At 43.0% G+C, this 24,547-nt stretch overlaps 1 protein-coding gene across 3 annotated transcripts in view; it reads right to left on the reverse strand.

Moving 5' to 3' along the window:
- The window catches only part of myo9aa (myosin IXAa), a 298,687-nt gene that overhangs the window by 72,783 nt on the left and 201,357 nt on the right, over nt 1-24,547 (reverse strand). For 2 of the 3 annotated variants that reach the window (XM_078199939.1, XM_078199937.1), the window contains exons 13-17: nt 20,479-20,620; nt 19,460-19,655; nt 14,622-14,741; nt 12,039-12,114; nt 847-990 (exon numbers count right to left, since the gene is read on the reverse strand). In XM_078199939.1, coding sequence (XP_078056065.1) covers nt 847-990; nt 12,039-12,114; nt 14,622-14,741; nt 19,460-19,655; nt 20,479-20,620 — 678 coding nt within the window. The remainder of the gene's footprint in view (nt 1-846; nt 991-12,038; nt 12,115-14,621; nt 14,742-19,459; nt 19,656-20,478; nt 20,621-24,547) is intronic. The other variant, XM_078199938.1, reaches the window with a different exon arrangement.

A 24,547-nucleotide genomic window follows, 5' to 3' on the forward strand; every position in this document is an offset into this window, starting at 1 on the left:
GTTAAAGAGACGTGAATTGTCTCAAGCCAGGACAGTTAGTGAGATTTTGCAAGTCCTTCCAGTCAGGGAGCACTTCAGCTAGTCACGGGCATTCAGCTTCTGATCTTCGGGTAAGCGTTCTCCAAGACGGCCTTCACGACACACTACATCGCAGAATCGCTGAGCAGAAACTGATAGCCAAGTTCCGCACACGAGGACGGCCTAAACCGGGATCTTGGGTTCATGTCACACCCATGATTTGCCTGGGTTTGCAAAATCTCACCAACCGTACTGGCTGGAGACAATACACACCTCTTTAACCTGTGCCTAACCCTCTCTCCACTCTCACTGTCTGCACCTGTAAAGACTTGATTCCCTGTTAAGACTCGCATTCCAACCATTATCTTGTCATTGAATTTGTGTCTATTTATGCCCTGTTTGTGAAACAAATCCTACACTCATCTGATGAAGGGGCAGTGCTCCAAAAGCTCGTGCTGCCAAATAAACCTGTTGGACTTTAACCTGGTGTTGTGAGACTACTTACTGTAACTCAGACGTGCTGAGGTTAACTGGGGTGCCAACTGGGACGTTGTTGCCATTCCAGTTAGCCTCTGACAAGACCGCAGATATTGTAGAATTATAATTGTTGTTTTTCAAAGCAAATTAGATTCAACTTACACCATTTTCATTTTCACCAACAATATTATACAAGGTAGCAACTGCCCCTTGTGAGAACATGTATTGCAAACAATTCTATCAGGAAGCGTGAAAAATGGCAATATTAAGTATTTAGACAAAAGTCTGCAAAGTGTGTTTCATTGCGCATGAAATCCATTTGCATTACCAAGAGAAAAGCTGCATACTCACATCAGAATGCCGTGCGCCCTCTCCAACAGCTTAGTGCTGGCAGAATTCAGAAAGATTCCTTCATCATCAAGCAGGGAATGGCTAGAGGGAAGCCTTGCAGCCTGGACTCCTGTTCTGCCATTCCAGCCCGTCCCATGCAGGTCGCTGTCCAAAGCAATGGTAGGAGCACGTTAGAGTTCAAACAAAAAGAAAAACCATGGACGCTGGAGACCAGAAATAAAAACAGGAAATACTGGAAGTACACAGGAACCTCGTTAACATCAGAAAGGACAATGGCAGGTTAACACTTAGGCTATGTTTACTTCATCACAACTGACTTCAGTTCCAACAAAAGGTTCCATTCCAAATATAAAATGTATTCTTCAAATCCTAAGACAAGAAGTCTAACACATGGCAGTGTCGAGTGTTTCAACTTATTTTCCCTGTATTGGATTGAAATGTGTTGTATGACTGTCACAAAATAATCAAATTCATTATTGCTAATGTTCTAATGAAAGGTCATTGACCTTGAAACCTTAGCATCTGTGGATAGAGAAATGGAGTTAAGTATTTCCAGCAATTTGCTTTTAATTCACATTTCCAGCATCTCACAGTATTTTGCTTTTATTTCATCAATGCTTCTCTTGAATGGAAGACCATGGTTGCTCCATTTCAGTGGAGAGGACACAAAGGCCCAGACGCTGTCAGGCTTGATCCAACCCCAATTCACTCAGTAATGCGCAGCCTTACATTGCCTTTAACGCGAGTCCCATCGTCTTCAAGCCACAATACCCGGGACATGTTAATTCAATGAGTGGAAATAATTTTGTAACAATTCTCCTTGGAAGCAAAACAATTACTTCCATACACGGTACACGGGCCAGCATCGTATCGTGGCGCATTAATGATCTCAACTGTCGTCATTCAGATCGGTCTGCTTTACATTTCCCACTTATATCAAACCAATCTAGTCTCTATCATGTCTGTCATACACATGTATTTAAATGGGATATTCCAGATCTTCAATAAAAAAAAAATGGAGAAACTATTAAAAGCCCGTTATGGATAACAGGAAGCAGATCTTCAGTGAATCTACACAAAGGAAATGTGGGATCAAAAGATTGGAATAATAAAAGGTAAAATGAGAGCGGAGAAATAAGCCCAGGTCCTCAACAGGAATATTTGGTAGACCAAGATCAAAGGCATTTCGGCTTTTCTTAAAATCCTGCTGTAATTTCTACTCAAATTGAATAACCCAGGTAAAAGGCAAGGCCCACAGTACAAGACAGTGCCCAGGCTGAAAACAGTAAGAGGCCCAAGTTAAAGAAGTTGTGTTCATGTAATGAATGCCAAGCCCAGGTTTATAGAACATAGAACAGTACAGCACAGAACAGGCCCTTCGGCCCACGATGTTGTGCCGAGCTTTATCTGAAACCAAGATCAAGCTATCCCACTCCCTATCATCCTGGTGTGCTCCATGTGCCTATCCAATAACCGCTTAAATGTTCCTAAAGTGTCTGACTCCACTGTCACTGCAGGCAGTCCATTCCACACCCCAACCACTCTCTGCGCAAAGAACCTACCTCTGATATCCTTCCTGTATCTCCCACCACGAACCCTATAGTTATGCCCCCTTGTAATAGCTCCATCCACCCGAGGAAATAGTCTTTGAACGTTCACTCTATCTATCCCCTTCATCATTTTATAAACCTCTATTAAGTTTAAAGCCTGGAAATGCAGTTGGAAGAGAAGATTTCCGAGTTCCACCGTTCACATGTTGTGGCAAAGAACAAACTAGTGGTTTACAAGTCAGACTGATGGACGTTTCACTACTGCAAGACACAATCAAATCTGAAAGTGATAGTTGCAAAAAAGGGTAAAAGAGAAGAAAACTAGAAAACAAGAAAAGAGAAAACAGAAGACAGTAAAAGAAAATAAAACAGTGTGGGTGACACGGTAGCACAGTGGTTAGCACTGCTGTCTCACAGTGCCAGGGACCCAGGTTCGATTCCCAGCTTGGGTCACTGTCTGTGTGGAGTTTGCACATTCTCCCCGTGTCTATGTGGGTTTCCTCTGGGTGCTCCAGTTTCCTCCCACGTTCTGAAGACGTACTGGTTAGGTGCATTGACCCGAACAGGCACCGGACTGTGGCGACTAGGGGAATTTCACAACAACTTAATTGCAATGTAAGCAATATAAGCTTTACTTGTGACTAATAAATAAACTTTAAACTTTAAAACATTAGATTTTTAAAAAATTGAACTGGGAGGAGGGAAGAGGGATTGAGTTCGGCGAATAAAGTTGTTAGAAGGAAATAAGCAAAAGCAGGGAAAAGAAAGCACAATAATGTAAAATGTTAAAAGAACTATCTGTATTGCTCTGTGAGGTGACAGCAAAAGTAAAGATAAAGTTTATTTATTAGTCACAAGCAAAGCTTGTGAAGTTGCTGTGAAATTCCCCTAGCTGCCACACTCCGGCACCTGTTCAGGTCAATGCACCCTAACCAGTACGTCTTTCAGGATGGAGAGGAAACTGGACCACTCGGAGGAAACCGACGCAGACACGGGGAGAACGTGCAAATTCCACCCAAGCCAGGAATCGAACCCGGGTCCCTGGCGCTGTGAGGCAGCAGTGCTAACCACTGTGCTACCGTGCCACCCCCAGAGAATAAACAGCTTCAAACACACTTGCTGCGAGCAGGGTCTCAACTTCCAACAACAAACTGGCATTTACAGCAGTTTTAACATAGCCTTTAAAGCCTTCCAAGTTGCTCCACTGGGGTGTTCGCAAAATGAGACTGAGCCACACAAGGAAAATCAGGTCAGATGACCAAAAGCTTGGTCAAATGGTTAGATTTTAAGGACTATGTTAAAGGAGGAGAGAGGGGAACTGAGGTGGCAAGGTTTAGGGAGAGAATTTCCGTTTTTATTACCGAAACAGCCACCAATGGTGAACAGTTAAAATCAGAGACGTTCAAGAGTCCAGAAATGGAAGAGTGCAGAGATTTTGGAGGTTGAAAGTGGAGATTACAAAGATCGGGAAGGACAGGGCTATGAATAGAAAACAAGCTGAAATTTTAAAAATGGAAGCATAGCTTAGCCAGGAGCCAATGCAGGTCAGTGAGCAGAAGGACAATAGCAGAATGAAACACGTCGTGAGTTAGGACATTAGCAGCATTGTTTTTGATGACAAGTTTATAGAGCATAGAACTTAGGAGGCTGGCCAGAAGTTCATAGTTTGTTAATTCCAGATTTAATAATCACGCAGTATTCAGTACTCTACTCAATACCCTCCTCAAGTCCACAGATGGGCAGCACAGTGGTTAGCACTACTGCGTCACAGCGCCAGGGACCCAGGTTCAATTCCGGACTCGGGTCGTTGTCTCAGTGGACTTTGCACATTCTACCCGTGTCTGCATGGGTTTTTTCCGCGTGCTCTGGTTTCCTCCTACAGTCCAAAGATATGTGGGTTAGGTTGATTGGCCATGCTAAATTGACCCAAATGTCAGGGGGATTAGCAGAGTAAATGAGGGAATCGGGCTTGGGTGGGATTGTGGTAGGTACAGACTCGATGGGCTAAATAGCCTCCTTCTGTACTGTATGGATTCTATGAGATACTGAAGCAATCCAAGTCGATATGCAGCAAGACCTGAGCAATAGAAGATAGGGGGCAACTCACCTGTCCAAGTCAGGAGTGTGATGGGATGCTCTCCACTTGCTTGGAGGAGTTTAGCTTCAACAAAGTTTGATGCAACCCTGTGTAAAGCAGCCCGCTTGATTGATACCCCATCCACCACCTAAACATTCACTCCTTTTACTACTGATGGGACAGTAGCAGCAGTGTGCACCATTTGCAAGATGTACTGCAACAATTCACTAAGGATCCTTAGACAGCACCTTCCAAATCCATGACTTCGGCCACCGAGAAGGACAAGGGCAGCACAGGAATATCATCACCTGGAAATTCCCCTCCAAGTCACAAAGCATCCCGAATTGGAAGTTAGCATCATTCCTTCACTGTCTTTGGGTCAAAATCTTCACATTCCTCCCTAACTGTCTGTGTGGAGTTTGCACATTCTGCCCGTGTCTGCGTGGGTTTCCTCCAGGTGCTCCGGTTTCCTTCCACAGTCACAAATATGTGTAGGTTAGGTGGTTTGGCCATGCTAAATTGCCCCTTCGTGTCAGGGAGATTAGCAGGGTAAATAAGTGGGGTTACCGGGATAGAGCCTGGGTGGGATTGCTGTCGGTGCAGGCTCGATGGGCTGAATGGCCTCCTTCTGCAGTGCAGGAATTCTATGATTCTAATAGCTCCATGGGGATGCCCACACCAGGTGGACTATAGCGGTTCAAGAAGGCGGCTCACCATCACCATCTCAAGGTCAATTACGGATGACGAACACATGCCCGCCCAGCCAGTGAAGCTCGCATACCATGAAAGAATAATAAAGGTGGAAATAGGCAGTCTTAGTTACAGCGCACTATTGCCTTTTCCTTCCTCAATGCGCCATAGAACTAATTTCTCCACTTTGTATGTTCTCATTGTTATCTCTGATCAATGACGTGGCACCAGAGATAGATAAATGCATATTAATATACAAGTTTACTTTTCCAGGGCATTGGTGTACATTAATATAATAGGGTTATATGGTCAAATTTATCATTTAAACAAAGGGCGGCAGAATACATCTTTCTACAGTAGATGTAGATTTTACACACATGTAAATGTTATGCTTTAACACAATATAAGAGCCTTCTCACAGCTGCAATAGTTCGGAGACAGGAACCCCTGAGATTTCCTCCATTAGCCCGCTGGTAACCCACTGACCCCATGCTTTTCGAATGAAGTCATACAGGAAGCAGCTGTGGGCATTTCAGGGATACGAAGCAACTTGAAGAGGATGTATGGCACATTGCTCGTGCAGCGCTTCGCTGAAGTTATGTAGCACACATGACAGAAATGCAATGAGACTGCTTTACACCTATGGCATTTGCATCAACTTCATCTCCACAGCCTGTAATTATTTACAAATACCGACCGCACAAAGGAACTGAATTGCAGCTTCCTCATCATTTTATTTTTTGTTGCAATCAGGTTGTTTTCTCACATTCTCCCCCTTCACCCCATGTAAATAAACTGCCCCAAGTTTAATATGGACCAAACCCAATTATTATTACAACTGGAAACAGAAAATGCTGGAAATATGCACAGGTCAGGCAGCATCTGTGGAAAGTCAAACAAAATTAACATTTCAAAATCGACGACCTTCTGACAGAACTAGAAAAGGCTGAGATGGATAGGTTTGGGTACAGAGGCAGGTAAAGGGGTGAAAATGAGGAGGGAGGAAGGAGGTGAACAATGGTGGAAACACGTTATAGAGAAATTGGACTTCTTTGGTGAAAATAGGATTAGGGCCAGGAACCTAGAGGCTGTTAAAGTGGCAAAGAGTGCGGTGTTGGTGCAAAGAGACCAGGCAAGGGCAGATAAAGAGTCAAGATATTAAGAAATCAGTTCTGCGAGCAAAGAACAGGCTAAAACAATGGATTCTACCAGTGATAAAATTACTGCGGATGCTGGAATCTGAAACCAAAAGAGAAAATGCTGGAAAATCTCAGCAGGTCTGGCAGCATCTGTAAGTAGAGAAAAGAGCTGAAGTGTCGAGCCCAGATGACCCTTTGTTTGACAGTGATCTATCAGTGAAGTGTGTTAGTGATTCTTGGGAGGCAGATAAAATTGGACTGCTGGTGTTCGGGTCACAAAGGTTTGAGGCCATGGTGGGAAGATCTCAAGAGGAGACAAGATCAATGAGTGCTGGAAACAATAGCTTGATGTTCAATGGCAAGGTCAAGGAGGAGATGAGAGTTAGAATTCAGTCTCTGCAAGATAGAACTCAGTTTGCCCAAAAAAAAAAGCTTCACTCTTGTCAGTAAGTTTAATTACAATGTGAAGATCGGCCTGAGGGAACAGACTGCTACAGGTTCAGTGATAGACATATTACAGTTAGTGAGTGGAGATGAGAAATCAAGACAGTCAATGTCAGTTTCCAATGAAAGGATCTAGACAGGTTCAGCAGCCAGAGGGAGAGGTCCAGGTGAAATGAGAACTCTGAAGATGGAAGAGTTGGGGAGAAAATTCTGGGTACAGAAAAGTGGGTACAAGGCAATGGACAGAGAGATCAGTACTTCGGCCCTCAAAGTCACGTCAAGCATGAAAGTATTTGAGTTGGAGAGCAATAGGGTGAAGCTGAGGTCTTTGATGAAACCATATCACTATAATGGAGTTAGACAGGGCAAAATTAAATGAATATGAACAAAATATTCACCAGATGTGCTAAAACCACACAATGTTGCATCACTGAAATGTGCCAGTGTCCACACGGCCAGGAACACTTCAGTTTTGACTTGCAGTCAACTTATTGTTGATCGTACTTGCAAGAAATGTACACAATATGCCTGAACTCAGCATACGTCCCAATGGCTCAGCTGATCCAATCAGTAAGCTGTACTGCCCAGGAACGTGACGGGTTTAATCTGTGCTGAGTCAATTGATCCCACCTGAGGCAGCAGTTGGGACGGTGTGTAATTGTCCACCGTGCCACTAGTTTGGGAACAGAGGGAAGAAAACAAACAAAGGTTCTCGCTCCTCAGTGCTATTCAGTGATCTGTGATGGAAAGCCCACTGCATTTGTCTCTTTTGTTGTTCTTTAAATAGATTCCGGAAGACATGTTATACCTGGTCCATCCAGCTACAAAGGATGGGTTAACAACATAAAATGCCAGAAGCTAGCTTGCTGTTATTCAGTTATTACATAAATGCAGCTTGTGTGAATTTGGGTGAAGACAGGGTCAGACTGGCTGATGGCCCCTGATTGTCAGGAAGACTGTCAGGAAGACAGGCAACACTCACTATCATGGGTCACACCAGAATGGTTACTCTGATCCCAAAGTCCACGACAAGCCAAAATATCCATGGAAAAAGTTTGTTGGGGTTGGGGAAAGGTGAGGAGGGGGAGGGAGAGATTACATATGCTGCATATACACAGTGAACAAACAGAACAAGCTTCTTAAGCAGTGGACTGGGGAGTGTGGGCTTAAAGAGGTTCACAGGTACAAACTAATACACTGTTAAGTGGAGGAGACTGGATAAATGCTGGAGGTAGGACCGCCAGAAATTTCCAAGGTTGAGCCAAACCAATGGTCTGGTTTGGCTCTCAAAGTCAAAACTGAACTTGAGCCAATTAAAAGTTTGAAACTGTATTAAAAACGATATTTAAAAAACCTCAAGGAGGAAAACGTGAGTGATTATTTCATGCGAATTGCAGATGTAACGGCTACACTATACACAATCTGGTGAGAAATAGCAAGACAAAGGGGGCTATCTTCCCAAAAAGAAATTCAAGTGTCATAAAAGTCTGAAAGGGAGTGTTGCACACTGGTTTTTTGGGTGGTTCAGTACTGCAATTCTCCCACACTCTGCCAGTTTTTCTGACAGTAAGAAGTCTCACAACACCAGGTTAAAGTCCAACAGGTTTATTTGGTAGCAAACGCCACTAGCTTTCGGAGTGTGCTGCTCCTTCGTCAGGTGGAGTGGGAGGTTTTCTGACAGCAGGGAGATTTGTGCCAGTAGGGAGGGGGTGGAACCTAAGTAAGCCAGTGAAGCCGGCTGCAGACTGCTCGGGATGCCATTGCGCAGGGCACCCCGATCTCCCAGTGAACCAGGAGACCTCCTGCCATTACCACCACAAATCCCCCTCCCTCCCCCAAAAGATCCACCCTATCATCGGTGGCATCTTCTCTCCCCACAGGCTTCCAGCACTGGAGCATCTGGACCCTCCCGATGAGTCCCCTAGCAGACCCCTCTATTACCCCTCCATGCCGACCAACCCCTTGCATAGCACCCTCTCCCCTTGCTCAACCACCCCCTTACATGGCAACACCCCCTGCAGGGCTCCATTGCTTGCCCGACTACCCCCTTACATAGCCCTCCCCTCCTTGTATAGACTCCCTGCTTTTGCCCACCATCTTTGTGCATAACCCCCCATCATAGCCCCACCCCTTGGCATTGCCACAGCCCACTTTTGGTGCCCCAACCAGTCACTGCCAGGGTGCCACTGCCCAATTGGCACTATTCAGCCATGCCCTTGACTACCCAGGGGCTTCAATGGCCTCCGATCCCCGCCCTGGAGCGGCCATGGCGCCTGGATTCCACTGGAATAGACCAGTGCTGATTCTCGCTGGCGTGATGTCATGTCAGCAAGGGAGAAGATTCTGGGAGGCCGGAAGATGCCGTGCTGAAGCAGGTAAGTCTGTTAGCAACTCATGTGCAGCTCCCAGTATCAATAATGGGTTAGCAATCAGGAATATCTGATGGGGAGGTGATGGCCTAGTGGTATTATCACTAGACTATTCATCCAGAAATTTAGCTAATGTTCTGGGGACCCGAGTTCAAATCCCGCCACAGCAGGTGGTGGAATTTGAATTTGATTTTTTTTAAAAATCTGGAATTAAGAATCTACTGATGACCATAAAACTAGTGTTAATGATTGGAAAAGCCAATGTCCTTTAGGGAAGGAAATCTGCCGTCCTTACCTACTCTGGCCTACATGTGACTCCAGAGCCACAACAATGTAGTTGACTCGCTGAAGAAGGGCAACTAGGGATGGGCAATAAATGCTGGCCAACTAGTGACGCCCATGTTCCACGAATGAATAAAAAGAAAATCAGGAACAGCAACATCTGGCTGATTTTCCTGCATAACTATACAGGTGTGGTCATATCGTGGTTACAATGCTAGAGAATGGCTATAAAAGCTGTCAGAAAAATACAAAACTTCAAGCAAGTATTTCAGGGAAGGAAATAGGCTTACGTCTGACACAAGCTCAGACTATGTGACGGACACATAGCCTCCGACCTCATCCGCGGCTGGGATTCTCCGGTGCCACTGCAGTAAATGGGAGTTTTTTTTGGCCGAGTGCCAAATGATCTATTATCACTGCAGCAGGGGCAGGATAAAAGAGAATGGAGAATCTGCCACCCCTAACACACTCGGGTCAATGAGAAACGGGCAATAAATTCAGCTTTCATCAGTACACCAAAATGAAGTGCCAGAATTCTTGAAAGAAGGAAGATAGAAGTTGAGCACAATTGGTCTTATCAATGTAGTACACATCGTACTTGCCTCAAACTCTCACTCCCAAACAAGAGAAGCTACTAGAAGTCGACCACTGCTGTTTCACGGTTTGCCCTACCCTACCACTCTGTTACCCAAGCTTTAAAATACACAAGTTGCACTGTATGCCATGGTTTAAAATTAACAATTCAGAATTCAAAACTGGAAAAAAACGGTTATGCACACCCCTTTCACGAATCACGGTTTCATCTTTTAATGAGAAAGTTTACTGATTCACAGTCAGCTGAAGTCTGCAGCAAACAAGCGCTCCTTTCAGGTCACTGCCATTGTCTGCACCAGCAGTGGAAGGAAGTTCCCTTTTTGCGATAAATATCGAGTTTTTCCTGCATTTGGTAAGGCAATCAGACTTGAAAGCTTGCCGGTATTTCAAAGCTGATCAGGATTCAGCCACGTTTGCTCCTCCCTAGCCAGCCTTTGTGATTTTCAAATAATGTGAAACTGATTAAATGTTACAGAAGCAAAACACTGGATGCTGAAAATGTTAAATGAAAACAGAATTCTGAAAACATTCAGTAGGTCAGGCATCATCTGGGGAGAGAGAGAGAGAGAACAAGAGAGTGAGAGAGAAAACAAGAGAGTGAGAGAGAGAGAGAGAGAGAGAAAACAAGCGAGAGAGGGAGAGAGAGAGAGAGAGAGAAAACAAGCGAGAGAGGGAGAGAGAGAGAGAGAGAGAGAGAGAGAGCGAAAAAGAGGGAGGAAGGAAGGGAAGGAGGGGGGTGGCATTTCAGTCGATGACATTTCCACTCTGTTCATCTCTCCACAGATGCTGTTTGACCTGAGTTTTTCCAGCATTTTCTGAAATGTTAACAATCTTGAAAAAAGCAAGGGAGTGTTTCAATGGCAAACACACCTTGTGAAGAAACCATATAGCACAAACAACTAAGGCCAGCAGAGGTTCCCACACTTGTACATTTCCAACAGCAAGCATCAAGGGTGGCCAAGGTAAAACAGTCGCTATTATAGCCACTCATATGTCCTTCAATAATTTAGCCCTAAATGGCCAGATCGTCCATCGAATCAGTTTTCACATTGCTGGCCCATACAACCCTTTCGGCAATGCTCGAGAAGCCTTGTGCCAGGAAATGGCCAAGTTCATTCCTTAGAACAAACAGATGTAGATCTGGTGCCAAGGGAACAGCAGCCACCATATTGCAAATGGGCATGAAAACTGATTCAAACTTCAAATGGCTCAACCAAAGTGTGATATTAAATTAGCCACATACAGTTTCTGAAGAGTTAAAGTTTATTTATTAGTCACAAGTAAGGCTTACATTAACACTGCAATGAAGTTACTGTGAAATTCCCCTAGTCGCCGCATTCCGGCGCCTGGTTGCACCAAACCAGCACGTCTTTCAGAATGAGGGGAGAAACCGGAGCAAACCCACGCAGACACGGGGAGAACGTGCAGACTCCACACAGACAGTGCCTCAAGCCGGGAATCGAACCCGGGTCCCTGGCGCTGTGAAGTAGCAGTGCTAACCACTGTGCCACCGTGCTGCCCCCAAGAATTCACCAAGATGAAGATAGTTAATGTTGGTCTCACAGGGTCAGGAACAAGTATTTCCAGATTAGATAGAGCAACAATTAGATGTGAAAACTGTTCATATTTCACATCAAACCACAACCAGCAGCAGAGGAACCTTTACCTCTCTGGATTTTACCCAGATACCAGTAGTGAGAGGCCAGTGTTCAACCCACTGTAATTTAGGAAGCAAAATTATTCCAATTGTGTCTCTTCTTTCCCATCTCAATGCCAATACTTAGTTTATATTATGAATCATAAGATAAACACTCTAGCAGTTTACCTTCATCAAGTTGAGAGGTCACTTTTTAAAATTTTGCATTCAAAGAATGCACTAAGATGTAGCCAGTTTTATCAAATTTTCTTTCTAGCATCTAGGATCAATAACATACAATGAAAAAATGTTTGAAGCAACGAGTATTTAAAAAATATGGCAAACAACAACTTGCATTTGTTACAAGTAACAAGTATTGCCTTGTATTTAAGCAAATGGATAAGTCCTTACCGTGGTGATTTGTCATTAATGGTGTTTGTTCCTTGCAGGTTCGATAATGGCGTCCTTGGGCTTTTCCTTGTAATACCTGTCACAGCAAACAAAACAAGTGCTAAAATGGTAGCTAATCAGAGAGTAACTAGCAGTAGCAAAAGTGAAGCATGCATGTGGTGCAGCATGCTGCAGGCAAATTAGCAGGGACAACCTGAAGCATTCCTACAGAACCTCTGTAGGTGCCATGCAGACTCACTCCACACATGATCATGGCGGGATGGAATAAGCAATACCGTTAAAAACAGAAATACAAAAAAAAATGTCAAATTATGCCCTGATACCTGGAGAAATTGTTGGAATTTACTGCTTTATAACGTCTCACCATTATAAAATTTATTTCTCTGTTCAAGAGTTAAATCACAGCCAGAGCCTTTCCATATTATGCACAAACCAAAGACAGGAAGCTGAAAACACATGACAAAACACGCAGACATAATCAAAACACTGGTCAGCATGGGCACAAGACCAGAAGCGAGGGGATCAACAAAAATACTGAGGGAGCATCTGAGATCTACCATTTATCAATTGTACCAACAGAAACCAGAACTCCAGAGTGAACAGAAGAAAGCTTAATTATATTTTCTGCTTACATCACCTCAAACTGAAGGCTCTCACTGGCACCCTACAAATCGCACTTGGTAGAGTTGGCATAAAGGCTCAGATTTGTACCAGTCATAAAGGAATAGATGCACTCAATTTTAGTTGAATTGGAACTGTGAACTAGCCCAGCCAAGATCAAACCAGTTTAGTGAATAAAAATACCTCACTATACTTGATCACCAATTCTGGCTAGCTATTTAACAACATCCTTTATCATACACTCCTTACTTGATGTATTGAACTTTCGTGTTTGAAGAGGAAATGTTTTGAAATCCATTCAGCATCAAAACACTCAACGGTAGCTAAGCTAAGTCCGACATCCAGCCTCGCTCACATTCAAATTAATGCTTTCTGGACAAACTTCAAAAGAAGCTGGCTTCCAATTAGGAGGACAAAAAAAAAAATCAAACAGGAGGCAACCTCTTCCTACTAATGAACACATGGCCACCCTTCCCACGATGAATACATGGCTATCCTTCCCCGATGGTGAACACACGCCCATCTCTCCTCACTAACAAGGAAAGGGAAATCATCTGCCATTAAGCATACCTCCTTGGATGTGTAAGTATGTAGATACTTCCTCTGCCAGCTGCTGGGAGATTTACTTTAATTTTAAAGACCCCTGGGGGCCTATACAAATTAGAATTGACAAGAAAGGAAACGCGCCGCATGCAAACAAAAAGTACCTGAGCGACTATACTTATCTTGGGTTTGAGAAAACCTTAATGGATTTTGAGAAGTTAAAACTTCACCTGCTGTGGCATCGTACTTCACTTTGTGCACAATTCTCACATCCCATCAAGGTCAGACTAAACTGAAATTTTCAAAATACAGCACTGAAACTTTGAATTAAAACAGCGACTTACAAGTTTCGTCTTGTCTACAAACATTGGTACTTGGGTTTTCGATTAAATTTTATTAACAGTAAATTGAACTTCAAGCCCTGATGCTATCAGCGTGGGAAAGCAGCACTTTGATTGTAAACCAACCAATCTAGACAACACACAACTGATTAGCTAATTAAAACAAAGTGTAACTGGTGGAAGGGTTGTGAGGAGGGGGAGGGGGGGGTGGGGGGGGTGCTGGAGACCAGGGGAGAAGCTGCCACATTCCATAAAGAGGAGCTAATCACTTCCCCCCACCCCGTCATTTCCTCAATTAATGTGTTCATTTTTATACACAAGTAGTGAGGTGCGCTGATACTGGTGTTATTCAGCTTGAATTGAAAGAGTCAGCTGGAATTATTAGTACTCAAGCAGGGAGATCAGCTTAGATCATGCAGAACTAGTGTTAATAGCCACACAGAAGGGGAAAACTGAGAAAATGGACACAGAGGACATTGAGACCAACACCATTCACTCTTTCAGCAAAGCCAAAGAACTGTGGGATGTATATTCACACCATGTTTGAGAATACAGGGCACAGTATGAAAAATCTGAAGTTGTATTTTGAGGCTTTTAATCGTTGGAAAGCTTACTGGAGACTTCTTGTAAAGAAGTCACAACCTGTTTCTCATTTCATCCTCCACAAGTCCTTTGGACTACATAAGAAACTTGGATTATTTACCCACAGTTTTTCTTCTAAAATACATAATATGCCTTCTTTATTAAAGCGTGTGGTATGGAAACCACAAACATCCCAGAATCCTTTGGTGTTGTTTGGCTTCAAGTCAATGGTCTTCATTACCCACTGTGAGCAGCTGGTGAGGCCACAAGTACCCGGTTGGATCACATTAAAACAGAGTCCGGCATAGTGCTCCCATGCCCTCACATTGGCAAAACCCAAAGAGTTAACCTCAGCTAACTGGCAAGAGCAGTAACATTTTGTTCATCGTCATACAAAGTTAATGAAGACCACTAGCCCTGAGTGAATGCTCTTAGACTCCCATTTCCTGTGGGTAAGTGGAATGTCAGAGAATATCGCTGGATTTTGGAGCCTTACTGTACTTCTCCTCCTTGCACCTCTGGAGAATCTCTAAACTCCTCTGATGGACTGGGTGATGCAGAAAGCTAAAACTATCGACACTTTTCAAACCCGGGAATGGAACAGCATCATCATGCCCTTGGGAAGCAAAAATAAGAACAAAAGAAAAAAATAAAAGATACAAGATGGAGATATTCATAACAGACAGAAATTTGAAAGATTGAGAAACTTCTACAAGAATCCAAACATCACAATTATAGTGAAGCATATTTAATCATTAATATCTATTTTTTTGTTAGAAAATAAGACTGTTTTGCATTCTAATTTTCTAATTTAGTGATAATGAGTTAATACTCTAGTGAACTGCAGAAAGCCTGCATATGCATTTGACTGGAGGAAAAAGGCAGTGTAAGAGAAAGGTAGAATTTACATACCAGCTGTTTAAGAAAATCAGCACGAATCAAAATATTAGCAACAGTGAAATTCACAAGTCTTTTTTTTAAGTAATGCAACTTAAAAACCAGAGACAAAATGTAATACGCTTTTTGAAAGGGTTTCATCAATTTCCATCTAGTTTAACATTGAACTCTTTATGAAGGAGACTCCTACATGAGCTCTCAAAATTATTACAGCTGGCCTAATAAAAACAAGTGTTTTAAATTTCAAAATCAAACTATTACTGCCCCAATTTTTGTCTACGGATCCAGTTGCTGTTGCCACCCGAATGTTTCAGGTCTAGGTGGGACAATCTTAAATGAAGATGGTGGATCAGCAAGGCAACAAGATGCAGAATTACGTTAACTAAAACGGGGGTGCGTTTGTGGATTATGAGGTTCAAGCTCAAATCTGACATCTCCCACAGCTGAAGAACCCACCAAACTCATAATCTGGGCTTGCACATGAAGAATTGCTTGGGCAAGGGCTGCTTTTGCCCGTGGCACTGTGTTTCCAAATGCAAATCAGCCTCTTCAGGACAACAGATGAAAGGCAGGAAAGAAAACTGGAGAAATTATGTAACGTACAATGATATTCTAATAGGATTGGCTTTTTATGACACCCAATAGACCACCATCTACAAAATTAAACCAGGGCACTAGATTTTCTCCTTCAACGGCTTCAAGTTACTGGAACTGCACGGTTGCTGTTCGCAGAGAAAGGCAACCAAATCTGTCCGTTTTCACAAAGGTATTTTATTTTTGCTGATTTTAAGTACAGAGGAGGGAGAAGAAACAGAGGTTATTCTAAATAGAGCAGAAGATATAAAGAGCAGTGTTCTACTTCTGCAGCAGCAATAGACCTACACAGAGCAAGGCTGTACTAAGCAGAGAATTCAGAGTGTGGACCAGCTGCCACAGCATGATGATGCATCTTTCTATAAAATAAATGCGCCTCCCCAGATCTAGAAGGGCAGAAGTGCACTGATTAAAGTGAGAATAAATAAAGCAAACCAAAGCCCACATAAACCATCATACTAATGCAACATGGGTACCCAATCACAGCAAACATTAAATTGCTCACAACCTGTAACTTACAGAAATAGGTCAATCTCAGATTGTAAAAATCCCAAGGTCTGACAAGTGACATGTTCAAAAATATCACTGTAAATACCTCTGGACCCATCAAATGGATTAAATACTGCAAATTCAAGTTTTCCACCACTAGATGGAGTTTAATGTTTGTGGGATTATTAAACATTTCCATTAACTCGCCAGAATATCCAGAAGTTAACCTTATATCACGGTTTATGCTCCAAGAGACATGCATCACCCAGCTTCTGGAAGCCAATCAATGCAATTTAAAACTAGATATCTGTTTTTGCATCCTCTCTGTGTATATTTCTGATGGCATCTTCGTGAAATTACATAGTGGAGTCGTCTCAGTGTTATTCTATGTTGTAGTGAATGTGCCATCGCTTAAGCGAATGATTCTGTGCAATACAAACCCCGTGAATTTCTACACTTACATGATATGCTGCTCAAGTACCACAATTATTGCATTACGTCCCTAAATGTCAGCCTCTAACGTTAAATCCAATGGTGGAACAAATCATTGCATTAGTTTGATGGCAAGGTACATGTTTCTCAAACCCACTGCAGTGAGAACTCCATCTTAGAAAAATTCAAACCAGGTATCAAATTAAACCAGGTATCAAAATGATCTGTGGCATCCATCACGGCGACACTCAGTAACTCACTGGTCATTTCAATGTCTCTCAGGTTTCCAAGTCAGACATTGTCCAGCGCAATGCAGGGAACAGGAGGTTACAAGGAATCACTCCAATCACTATTTCTTCAGCTGGTAAAACTTCAGAGAGACTCCCAACTGCCACATGTTTAAGTAACATACGAATGCACTGTCTAACATCGAGTCTTGGCATAAATTCACAAAACATCTTCTAAACTGCAATTCCTTTACCAAAAGTTGGTCAGTTATAACGCACAATCAAAAACCACTCTTCCATGGTCAATTACGCAATTGCCCAAGAGTAACACTGAGCCATCCACACCAGAATGGTCCAGGTTTCATCCCTTCTGTGGCGAATCAGCTCTCAGTTGCGGTGGTGTGGCCAATAAAATTAACTTGAGGAACAATCCTGGGTTACGGGGACCGGAAAAATAATACGGTGACCCATGCCGGCAAATACATCTGCTGCTATCCGAGAGGACAAGATCAGGCTCAGTTTCTGCTGCTAACAGAATAACTTTGTTATTATTAACCCCAATAATTTTCTGACACACATTGCTTGCGCTTTATGTAAATGGTCACTGAGATGAGGTGCCTGTTGCATGAGTAACAATCAGCAACATCAGCAGAGAAGAGAAAGGGAGAAAAATGGATGGGGGTAAAGAATGATTATAAATTTTTCTTCAAAAATACATTTCCAAATGTCATAAAAATTAACATTCTTTTCAGCAGTGGGAGGAGGAAAGAACCAGCACAACCCTTGCTGCTCAATTTAAGCAGTGGATGCCAAGGTGAACTGTAAGTCATGAGGCAATGAATTTTTAGTCTCACACATCAGATGGGTTGCCCATTTTGAGTGTCATTACTTGCCGGAGAAGTTCTCATTGAAAACTCAATGTTATATCTGGCACTTTCTGCTGTATCAAACTCCTTACCCTGCTGAAATCAACGGACATAAAAGAGATTGGAGACTGAACTGAAGACCGACTGCTTTAGAAATCTGTTTGGAATAATCCACTAACTGAAAAAGGATTTTGTACGCATTTTTGCAAAATCTAATGGTGGAATATAGTGAAGTAAATGCCCATTTTCCCTTTCCTGGTTTCATACTTGGGAATGGGAGCTTCCTGCAAATTCTTCTTTGAGGTGGTTTAGAAATTTTTACCTCCATTTGTTTTCTTTCCCTGAGCTTAAGATGTTGGGGAGAAGAGTTACATTTGGAAGACCAGATGAGTGGTATCTGCACAGTTGCTGAATATTTCCCAGGAATAGATTTGCATGAACCGCTTAAATTTTGATTTGATTTATTATTGTCACATGTATTAGCATAGTGAAAAGTATTGTTTCTTGCATGCTATATAGACAAAGAATACCGTTCATAGAGAAGGAAACGAGAGAGTGCAGAATGTAGTGTTACAGTCATAGCTAAGGTGTAGAGAAAGATCAACTTAATGCAAGGTAAGTCCATTCAAAAGTCTGACAACAGCTGTTCTTGAGTCGGTTGGTACGTGATCTCAGACTTTTGTACCTTTTTCCCAACGGAAAAAGGTGGAAGAGAGTACGTCTGGGGTGCGTGGGGGTCCTTAATTATGCTGGCTGCTTTGCCAAGGCAGCGGGAAGTGTAGAAGAGTCAATGGATGGGAAGTTGGATGGTCAATGGATGGATGGGAAATTTTCTTTTCATCCAAAGATGAGGGGTGGGATTCTCTGGCCGCGCTCACCTGAAAACCAGAGATTCCTGCCCAACTTCAATGGACCTTTACATGATCCGCCCCCCCGCCTGCTAAAATTCCAGTGGCGGGGGGGGGGGGATGGGAGAATTCAGGCCCAGATCTCTGTTGCAATTAAGTCATCTGATGAAAGGTATTCAGAGATGCAACTTTATAGTTATTGCGTTGAAACAGAATGCTCTCTTGCATGCGTCGGTGCGTTTTGCAAACACTTAAAGAATTTACCATTTTTAAAAATTGTGCCAAGAATTGAGTGTCTGTTAGCTTCTTGACAGATTCAATAGTTTTTGTCAAATTTGATTGTACCAGTATATCTGCTGCATATATTGAAAAATATTCCATATCCTGACAAACAGAAAGCCTCTTAGAGAAACGGAATTACCTCTCCTGTATCCAGAACATGGCAGGAAACTCGAGTGCAACATACGTGATGGCATGGACAGATTGCAAATCAATTAGCCTACTTGTGTCATATCTCCCATGTAATCCAAAACAAAACACAGCTTTCCTCTTTCTGGTCAAATGTTAAAAGACCTATTGTACATTTCCAGCTATTATTTCAGATTTTCAGCATCTGTGGTGTTTCTTTTTATGTTTACACAATATAGTGATTCTGCCCTTCTCTTAAAAGCACTGGAGAAGACACTCATGTATAATGTCTTTATGCCAGCCTATTGCATTCATTTCAAACTTGTGTGGCAAAAATACAACAGTACCTTATCAGAAGAACTTTGAACTTGCAGTGTTTACAGGAATACAAGAGTTTATGGCCAAAGGTTTTCACACCATTATGGACAGATTATCAATTACATTAAATTCTAACCAGCATCCTTTTATTAAAAAAGAAACTTCAAACACATGTTTCCATATCAACAGGAAAGGTGCTTCACCACCTCTATGCCCAACGACCGAAGGCACAGTCGTACCCACGCTCGCCCTTACCAGGTTTCTTCTTGATGTAGCGTTTTCCGGCCTCTCGGAAAGCCACAGCTGCTCGGAAGTAGGACCTCAGTATTGACCAGCGGAAGACAGCCACTGGGTCAATGCCAATCAAACCGCAGATGAAGGCATTTTTGCTGCTTTTCAGAAGTGCAACAATGTCAGGACGCATGTGGTCGGTGTTCTTCTCCCGAAAGTCCTACATCAACATACATTTATGAGGAAGCTATAGCGAACGATTATATTTTTCATTTGCAATTTTTCTTTACATGCAGTTGAAGGTAATTTACACCAACCCCATACCACCCAGGGACACCAGCTCTCATGGAGATACAATATCACTGGGACCGAAAGCCTCTGGCAACTCCTTCAATTTCCTATTCTTTCCAGGGACACATGCGCAGGAGGAGGGCACACAAATCCTTGAGCTTTTCTGAAACTCAATCTGATCATTGCTGATCTGCATCTCAACTTAATTTGTGCGCTTTGATTCCTTACCCCACAAGACCCTTGCTAACAAAATCCTTTAAACATACTTAATTTTTTTAATTCTCAGTGGTTAGTACTGTCGCCTCACAGTGCTGGGACCCAGGGTTCAATTCCGGCCCTCGGTGACTGTGTGGTTTTTGCACGTTCTCCCCGTGTCTGCGTGGGTTTTCTCCGGGTCTTCTGGTTTCCTCCCACAGTCCAAAGATGTGCAGGTTAGGTGGATTGGCCATGCTAAATTGCCCGTTAGTGTCCAAAGGTTAGGGGGATTAGCAGGGATAGGGCGGGGGGTGGGCCTGGTAAGATGCCCTGTCAGAAAGTCAGTGCAGCCTCGATGGACCAAATGGCCTCCTTCTGCACTGTAAGGGTTCAATGATTAAATCCAAGACATTTCCTGTTCTGTACAAGTTAGTTGCACAGCACAAAGTACATTTTTTGCTATAACACTTGATCACGTGGATGGTCTATGTCCCCTTCTATTATCTATTCAATACTCTTCTTGATCAATGGAACCCAATTTATCAGGCAATACAGACCTTCATTTGGTACTTGACTTTCCCTGCATAGTGCTTTATAATAAAGGCTTGCTCCATCACTGTTGGGAACTCTATATAATTGTTCCCTTCATACTGTCGCTTGAATTTGTCCAGCAGCGTCTGATTTGTTGCCTGTGGAAAACTGAATTGAAAGAAAATTAATTACAAACAAAAATCAGGCACAATGATTATCATCAGCACTGAAATATCTGGGATCAAGTTAATCTCGTCACTCCATAACCTTCAGACAAGAAGAATTTGTACACCACCTGTTACTGTAGACAGAACCCGGGTGGACTGACCTGATCATTGGCCCATGCTGAGTTAGTTGACCTCCCCTGAATTGGCACTGTAATCAGTCATCATGCCCCTAGATTACTAATGGGAATAGGGAGGGGGATAAAAGTGGTCAACAGAAATTGCTATCTGGCCATCACCCTGTCAGATCAGCTCAGCTGGTAAAACTCACATCCAATCAGGTCATAGACTAAGTCCCACTCCAGGATTTAAGCACATAATCTAAACTGATACTCAGATTTGGTATTCTCCCATGACATTAAATCAAGGTCCCATCTGTCTGCTTCTGTGATTCACATAAATGCTAAACAAAAATCTACCGCACTATTGGAAATGGACCAAGTAAATGGCCAATCACCCAACTGCTGTTTGTGGGAAAACACTGCAGAAACAAGATGCCACGTTTGCCACAAAACAGTATTGCTGCTTTCAATTAATTGACTTGTGACGTCCTTCCAAACATTTCTGTGATATAAGGCACTGTAGAGATGAAGTTTTCTATAAAGCTCCAGATTTGTTGCAAATGTGAGATTGATGGTAAATCAGTGGAGTTCCAATGGAAGACCCATATCTAAAACTTTAATCCACATTTACCTTTACAGACGCCGCTTTTCTTTCAGAATTGCAGCATTTCCATGTTTTTTTAATTTGCTACAGGTAATGATCTTGTTACATAAGACAGTCAAGTTAAGTCTGGCAGATATCCTGTTGATTGTCCAAAGGTTGGGTTTGTGGTTCACTGACAATTTAGGTCACAGCTGGATCAGGGTGGCCCCAATCAAGTCTCATAACTGAAGCAGCATGGTCCAAGCCCTTGCAGCAATCTCACATCAGCAGTTCACTACCTCCTGACAGGGATGCAAGTGGTCACAACTATAAACTTCTCCAGTTGGCTGGGCAGCTGGTCAGTGATGCAGAGCAACGCCAACAGCATGGGTTCAATTCCCGTCCTGGCTGAGGTTATTCATAAAGACCCGCCTTCTCAATCTTGCCCCTCGCCTGAAGTGTGGTGATCTTCAAGTTAAATAACCGCCACTTAGCTGTCCCCCTCAAAGGGGAGAGCAGCCTATGGTCATCCAGGACTTTGGCGATTTTAGACTTCTCCATTTGAACATCTATTTGATCTTGTGGGCCAACAAAGAAACATAGAAGATAGGAGCAGGAGGGGGCCATTTGGCCCTTCAAGTCTGCTCTGCCATTCATTACGATCATGGCTGATTATCCAACTCAATAGCCTAATCCTGCTTTCTCCCCATAATTGATCCCATTTACCCCAAGTGTTATATCCAGCCGCCTCTTGAATACATTCAATGTTTTGGCATCAACTACTTCCTGTGGTAATGAATTCCACAGGCTCACCACTCTTTGGGTGAAGAAATGTCTCCTCACCTCCGTCCTAAATGGTCTACCCCGAATCCTCAGACTGTGTCCTCAGAGATTTGTCCAGTATCAGGTAAACGCCACTAACCAACCATAAATTATAGGTTGTGATATTATGAGATTCAACTTTATTTTCAGTCACATTCTGGTTCAAATTTGCACTGAATTAACACTCTTTAAACCAGTCAGGGCTGCACTGATCAGGTGACCCTATCTGATATTCTATGTGGATATTAAGCTGTGGTTACCAAACACCATGAAAGCCTCCCATTGTAACTCGTGTACAAACTACTGAAAAAAACCAAAGGAGGCAGCACCTTGTCTCTGAAAAGGGCCATCGCGGATAACAGGAAAATTGGGAGTTAATGGAACAGAATTAGGAACAAGCAATATAGCTTGTCCGGAACGTTGCAATGACAGCCCGAGACACAGAAATGATTCATAAAAGGTGCTCCTGTCAAAGTCAACACTGCAGGTGGCAGTCTGATGGTGCAAATTCAGGACACGATCTTATTTATAGCATAACCCAGAGAGACCAGACACGGGGCTGCTGGAAGAATGATGGTGTCTTAAAAGGCCAAAATCCCTGTGGTCCCCTACATCTGGAAAGCTTACTTATTTCCAACGTAACCAGACAGGCTTAGTGATAAAAGCAAATTACTGCGGATGCTGGAATCTGAAACCAAAAGAGAAAATGCTGGAAAATCTCAGCAGGGTCTGGCAGCATCTGTAAGGAGAGAAAAGAGCTGACTTTTCGAGTCCAAATGACCCTTTGTTAAAGCTTTGACAAAGGGTCATCTGGACGCGAAACGTCAGCTCTTTTCTCTCCTTACAGAGGCTTAGTGAGTTACTGAGAAAACAATAAATTAGAGAAAACAAAATCAAACTCCCAGCTTGAACAATTGTTATTTGGCTGCTTTTATATCAGGGTTGGTTTTAATTTGAAATCTGGAACAGTAACCTTGTGTTTATAACTGCTGCATCCTGCTTCCTTATCTGGGCAGTAGCCTCAAACCAATCTACTTCAATATTGTATGAAGCACATCTGCTGTGATGCTCCCAATTCATCAAGAATTGTTTCCATGCAAACATGCAAAATAGGAGAAGTAGGCCATTAGGCCCCTCAAACCTTCCCTGCTATTAAATAAGATCAAGGCTGATTTGCCTGTGTTTCAAATTTCACATTCCCATCCATGCCTGATAATCTTTGATTCGCTTGCCCAACAAGAATCTATTTACCTCTACATTATAAATATATTCAGCGACCCGCTTCCACCACTTTGAGACAGAAAGTTCCAAAGTTGCATAACCCTCAGAAAAGAATTCTCCTCCTCGCTGCCCTATAGGGCGACCCCTAATTTTAAAACAGTGCCCTCGAGCTCTGGACTCGCCCACAACAGAAAACATTCTTTCCACAACCTTGTCTAGAATGTTCAGGGCCTTGTAGACTTCAATCAAGTCATCCCTCACTCTTCTAAACTCCAGTGGAAACAAGCCCAGCCTGTCCAACCTTCCCTCACATGACAGCCCTCTCAGTGCAGGCATCAATCTAGTGAACCTCCTCTGAGGCTTTTCTGTTCTTCCTTAAATAAGGAGACCAAAACTGCACCCAGTATTTAAGATGTGGTCTCACCAACACCCTGTATTACTGAAGCATTACTTTTACGTTCAATTCCTTTCTTAATAAGGGAATGCATCCCATTAGCCTCCTGAATTACTTGCTGCACCTGCATACAACATGTGACCCACACTAGAACACCTAGATCCCTCTGCACCATGAATTTTATACTCGTTCACTGTTAAGTAATACTCTGCATTTTATTATTTCGGACAAAATGAACAACCTTCATATTTTCCCACATAACACTCCATGTCCTAGACCTTTGCCCACTCAACCTATGTGTCTGCAACTTCCTTATGTCTTCTCCACAAAATACTTACCTACCTATCTTTGTGTCATCTGCAAATTTAGCTTTGATGCCTGCGCTCCCCTCATCTAAGTCATGAATGTAAATTAAAGTAAAGAGTATTTATTAGTCACAAGTATCATAGAAACCCTACAGTGCAGAAAGAGGCCATTCAGCCCATCAAGTCTGCACTGACCACAGTCTCACCCAGGCCCTATCCCCATATCTTTACCTGCTAATCCTTCTAACCTACGCATCCTGGGACACTAAGGGGCAATTTAGCATGGCAATTAACTAACCTGCACATCTTTGGACAGTGGGAGGAAACCGGAGCACCCGGAGGAAACCCACGCAGACACAGGAAGAATGTGCAAACTCCACACAGACAGTGACTCAAGCCGGGAATCGAACCCAGATCTTTGGAGCTGTGAAGCAGCAGTGCTAACCACTGTGCTACCGTGCCGCCCATAAGTAAGGCTTACATT

The sequence above is a fragment of the Mustelus asterias genome, chromosome 29, assembly GCF_964213995.1.
Source record: "Mustelus asterias chromosome 29, sMusAst1.hap1.1, whole genome shotgun sequence".
Taxonomy (NCBI): domain Eukaryota; kingdom Metazoa; phylum Chordata; class Chondrichthyes; order Carcharhiniformes; family Triakidae; genus Mustelus; species Mustelus asterias.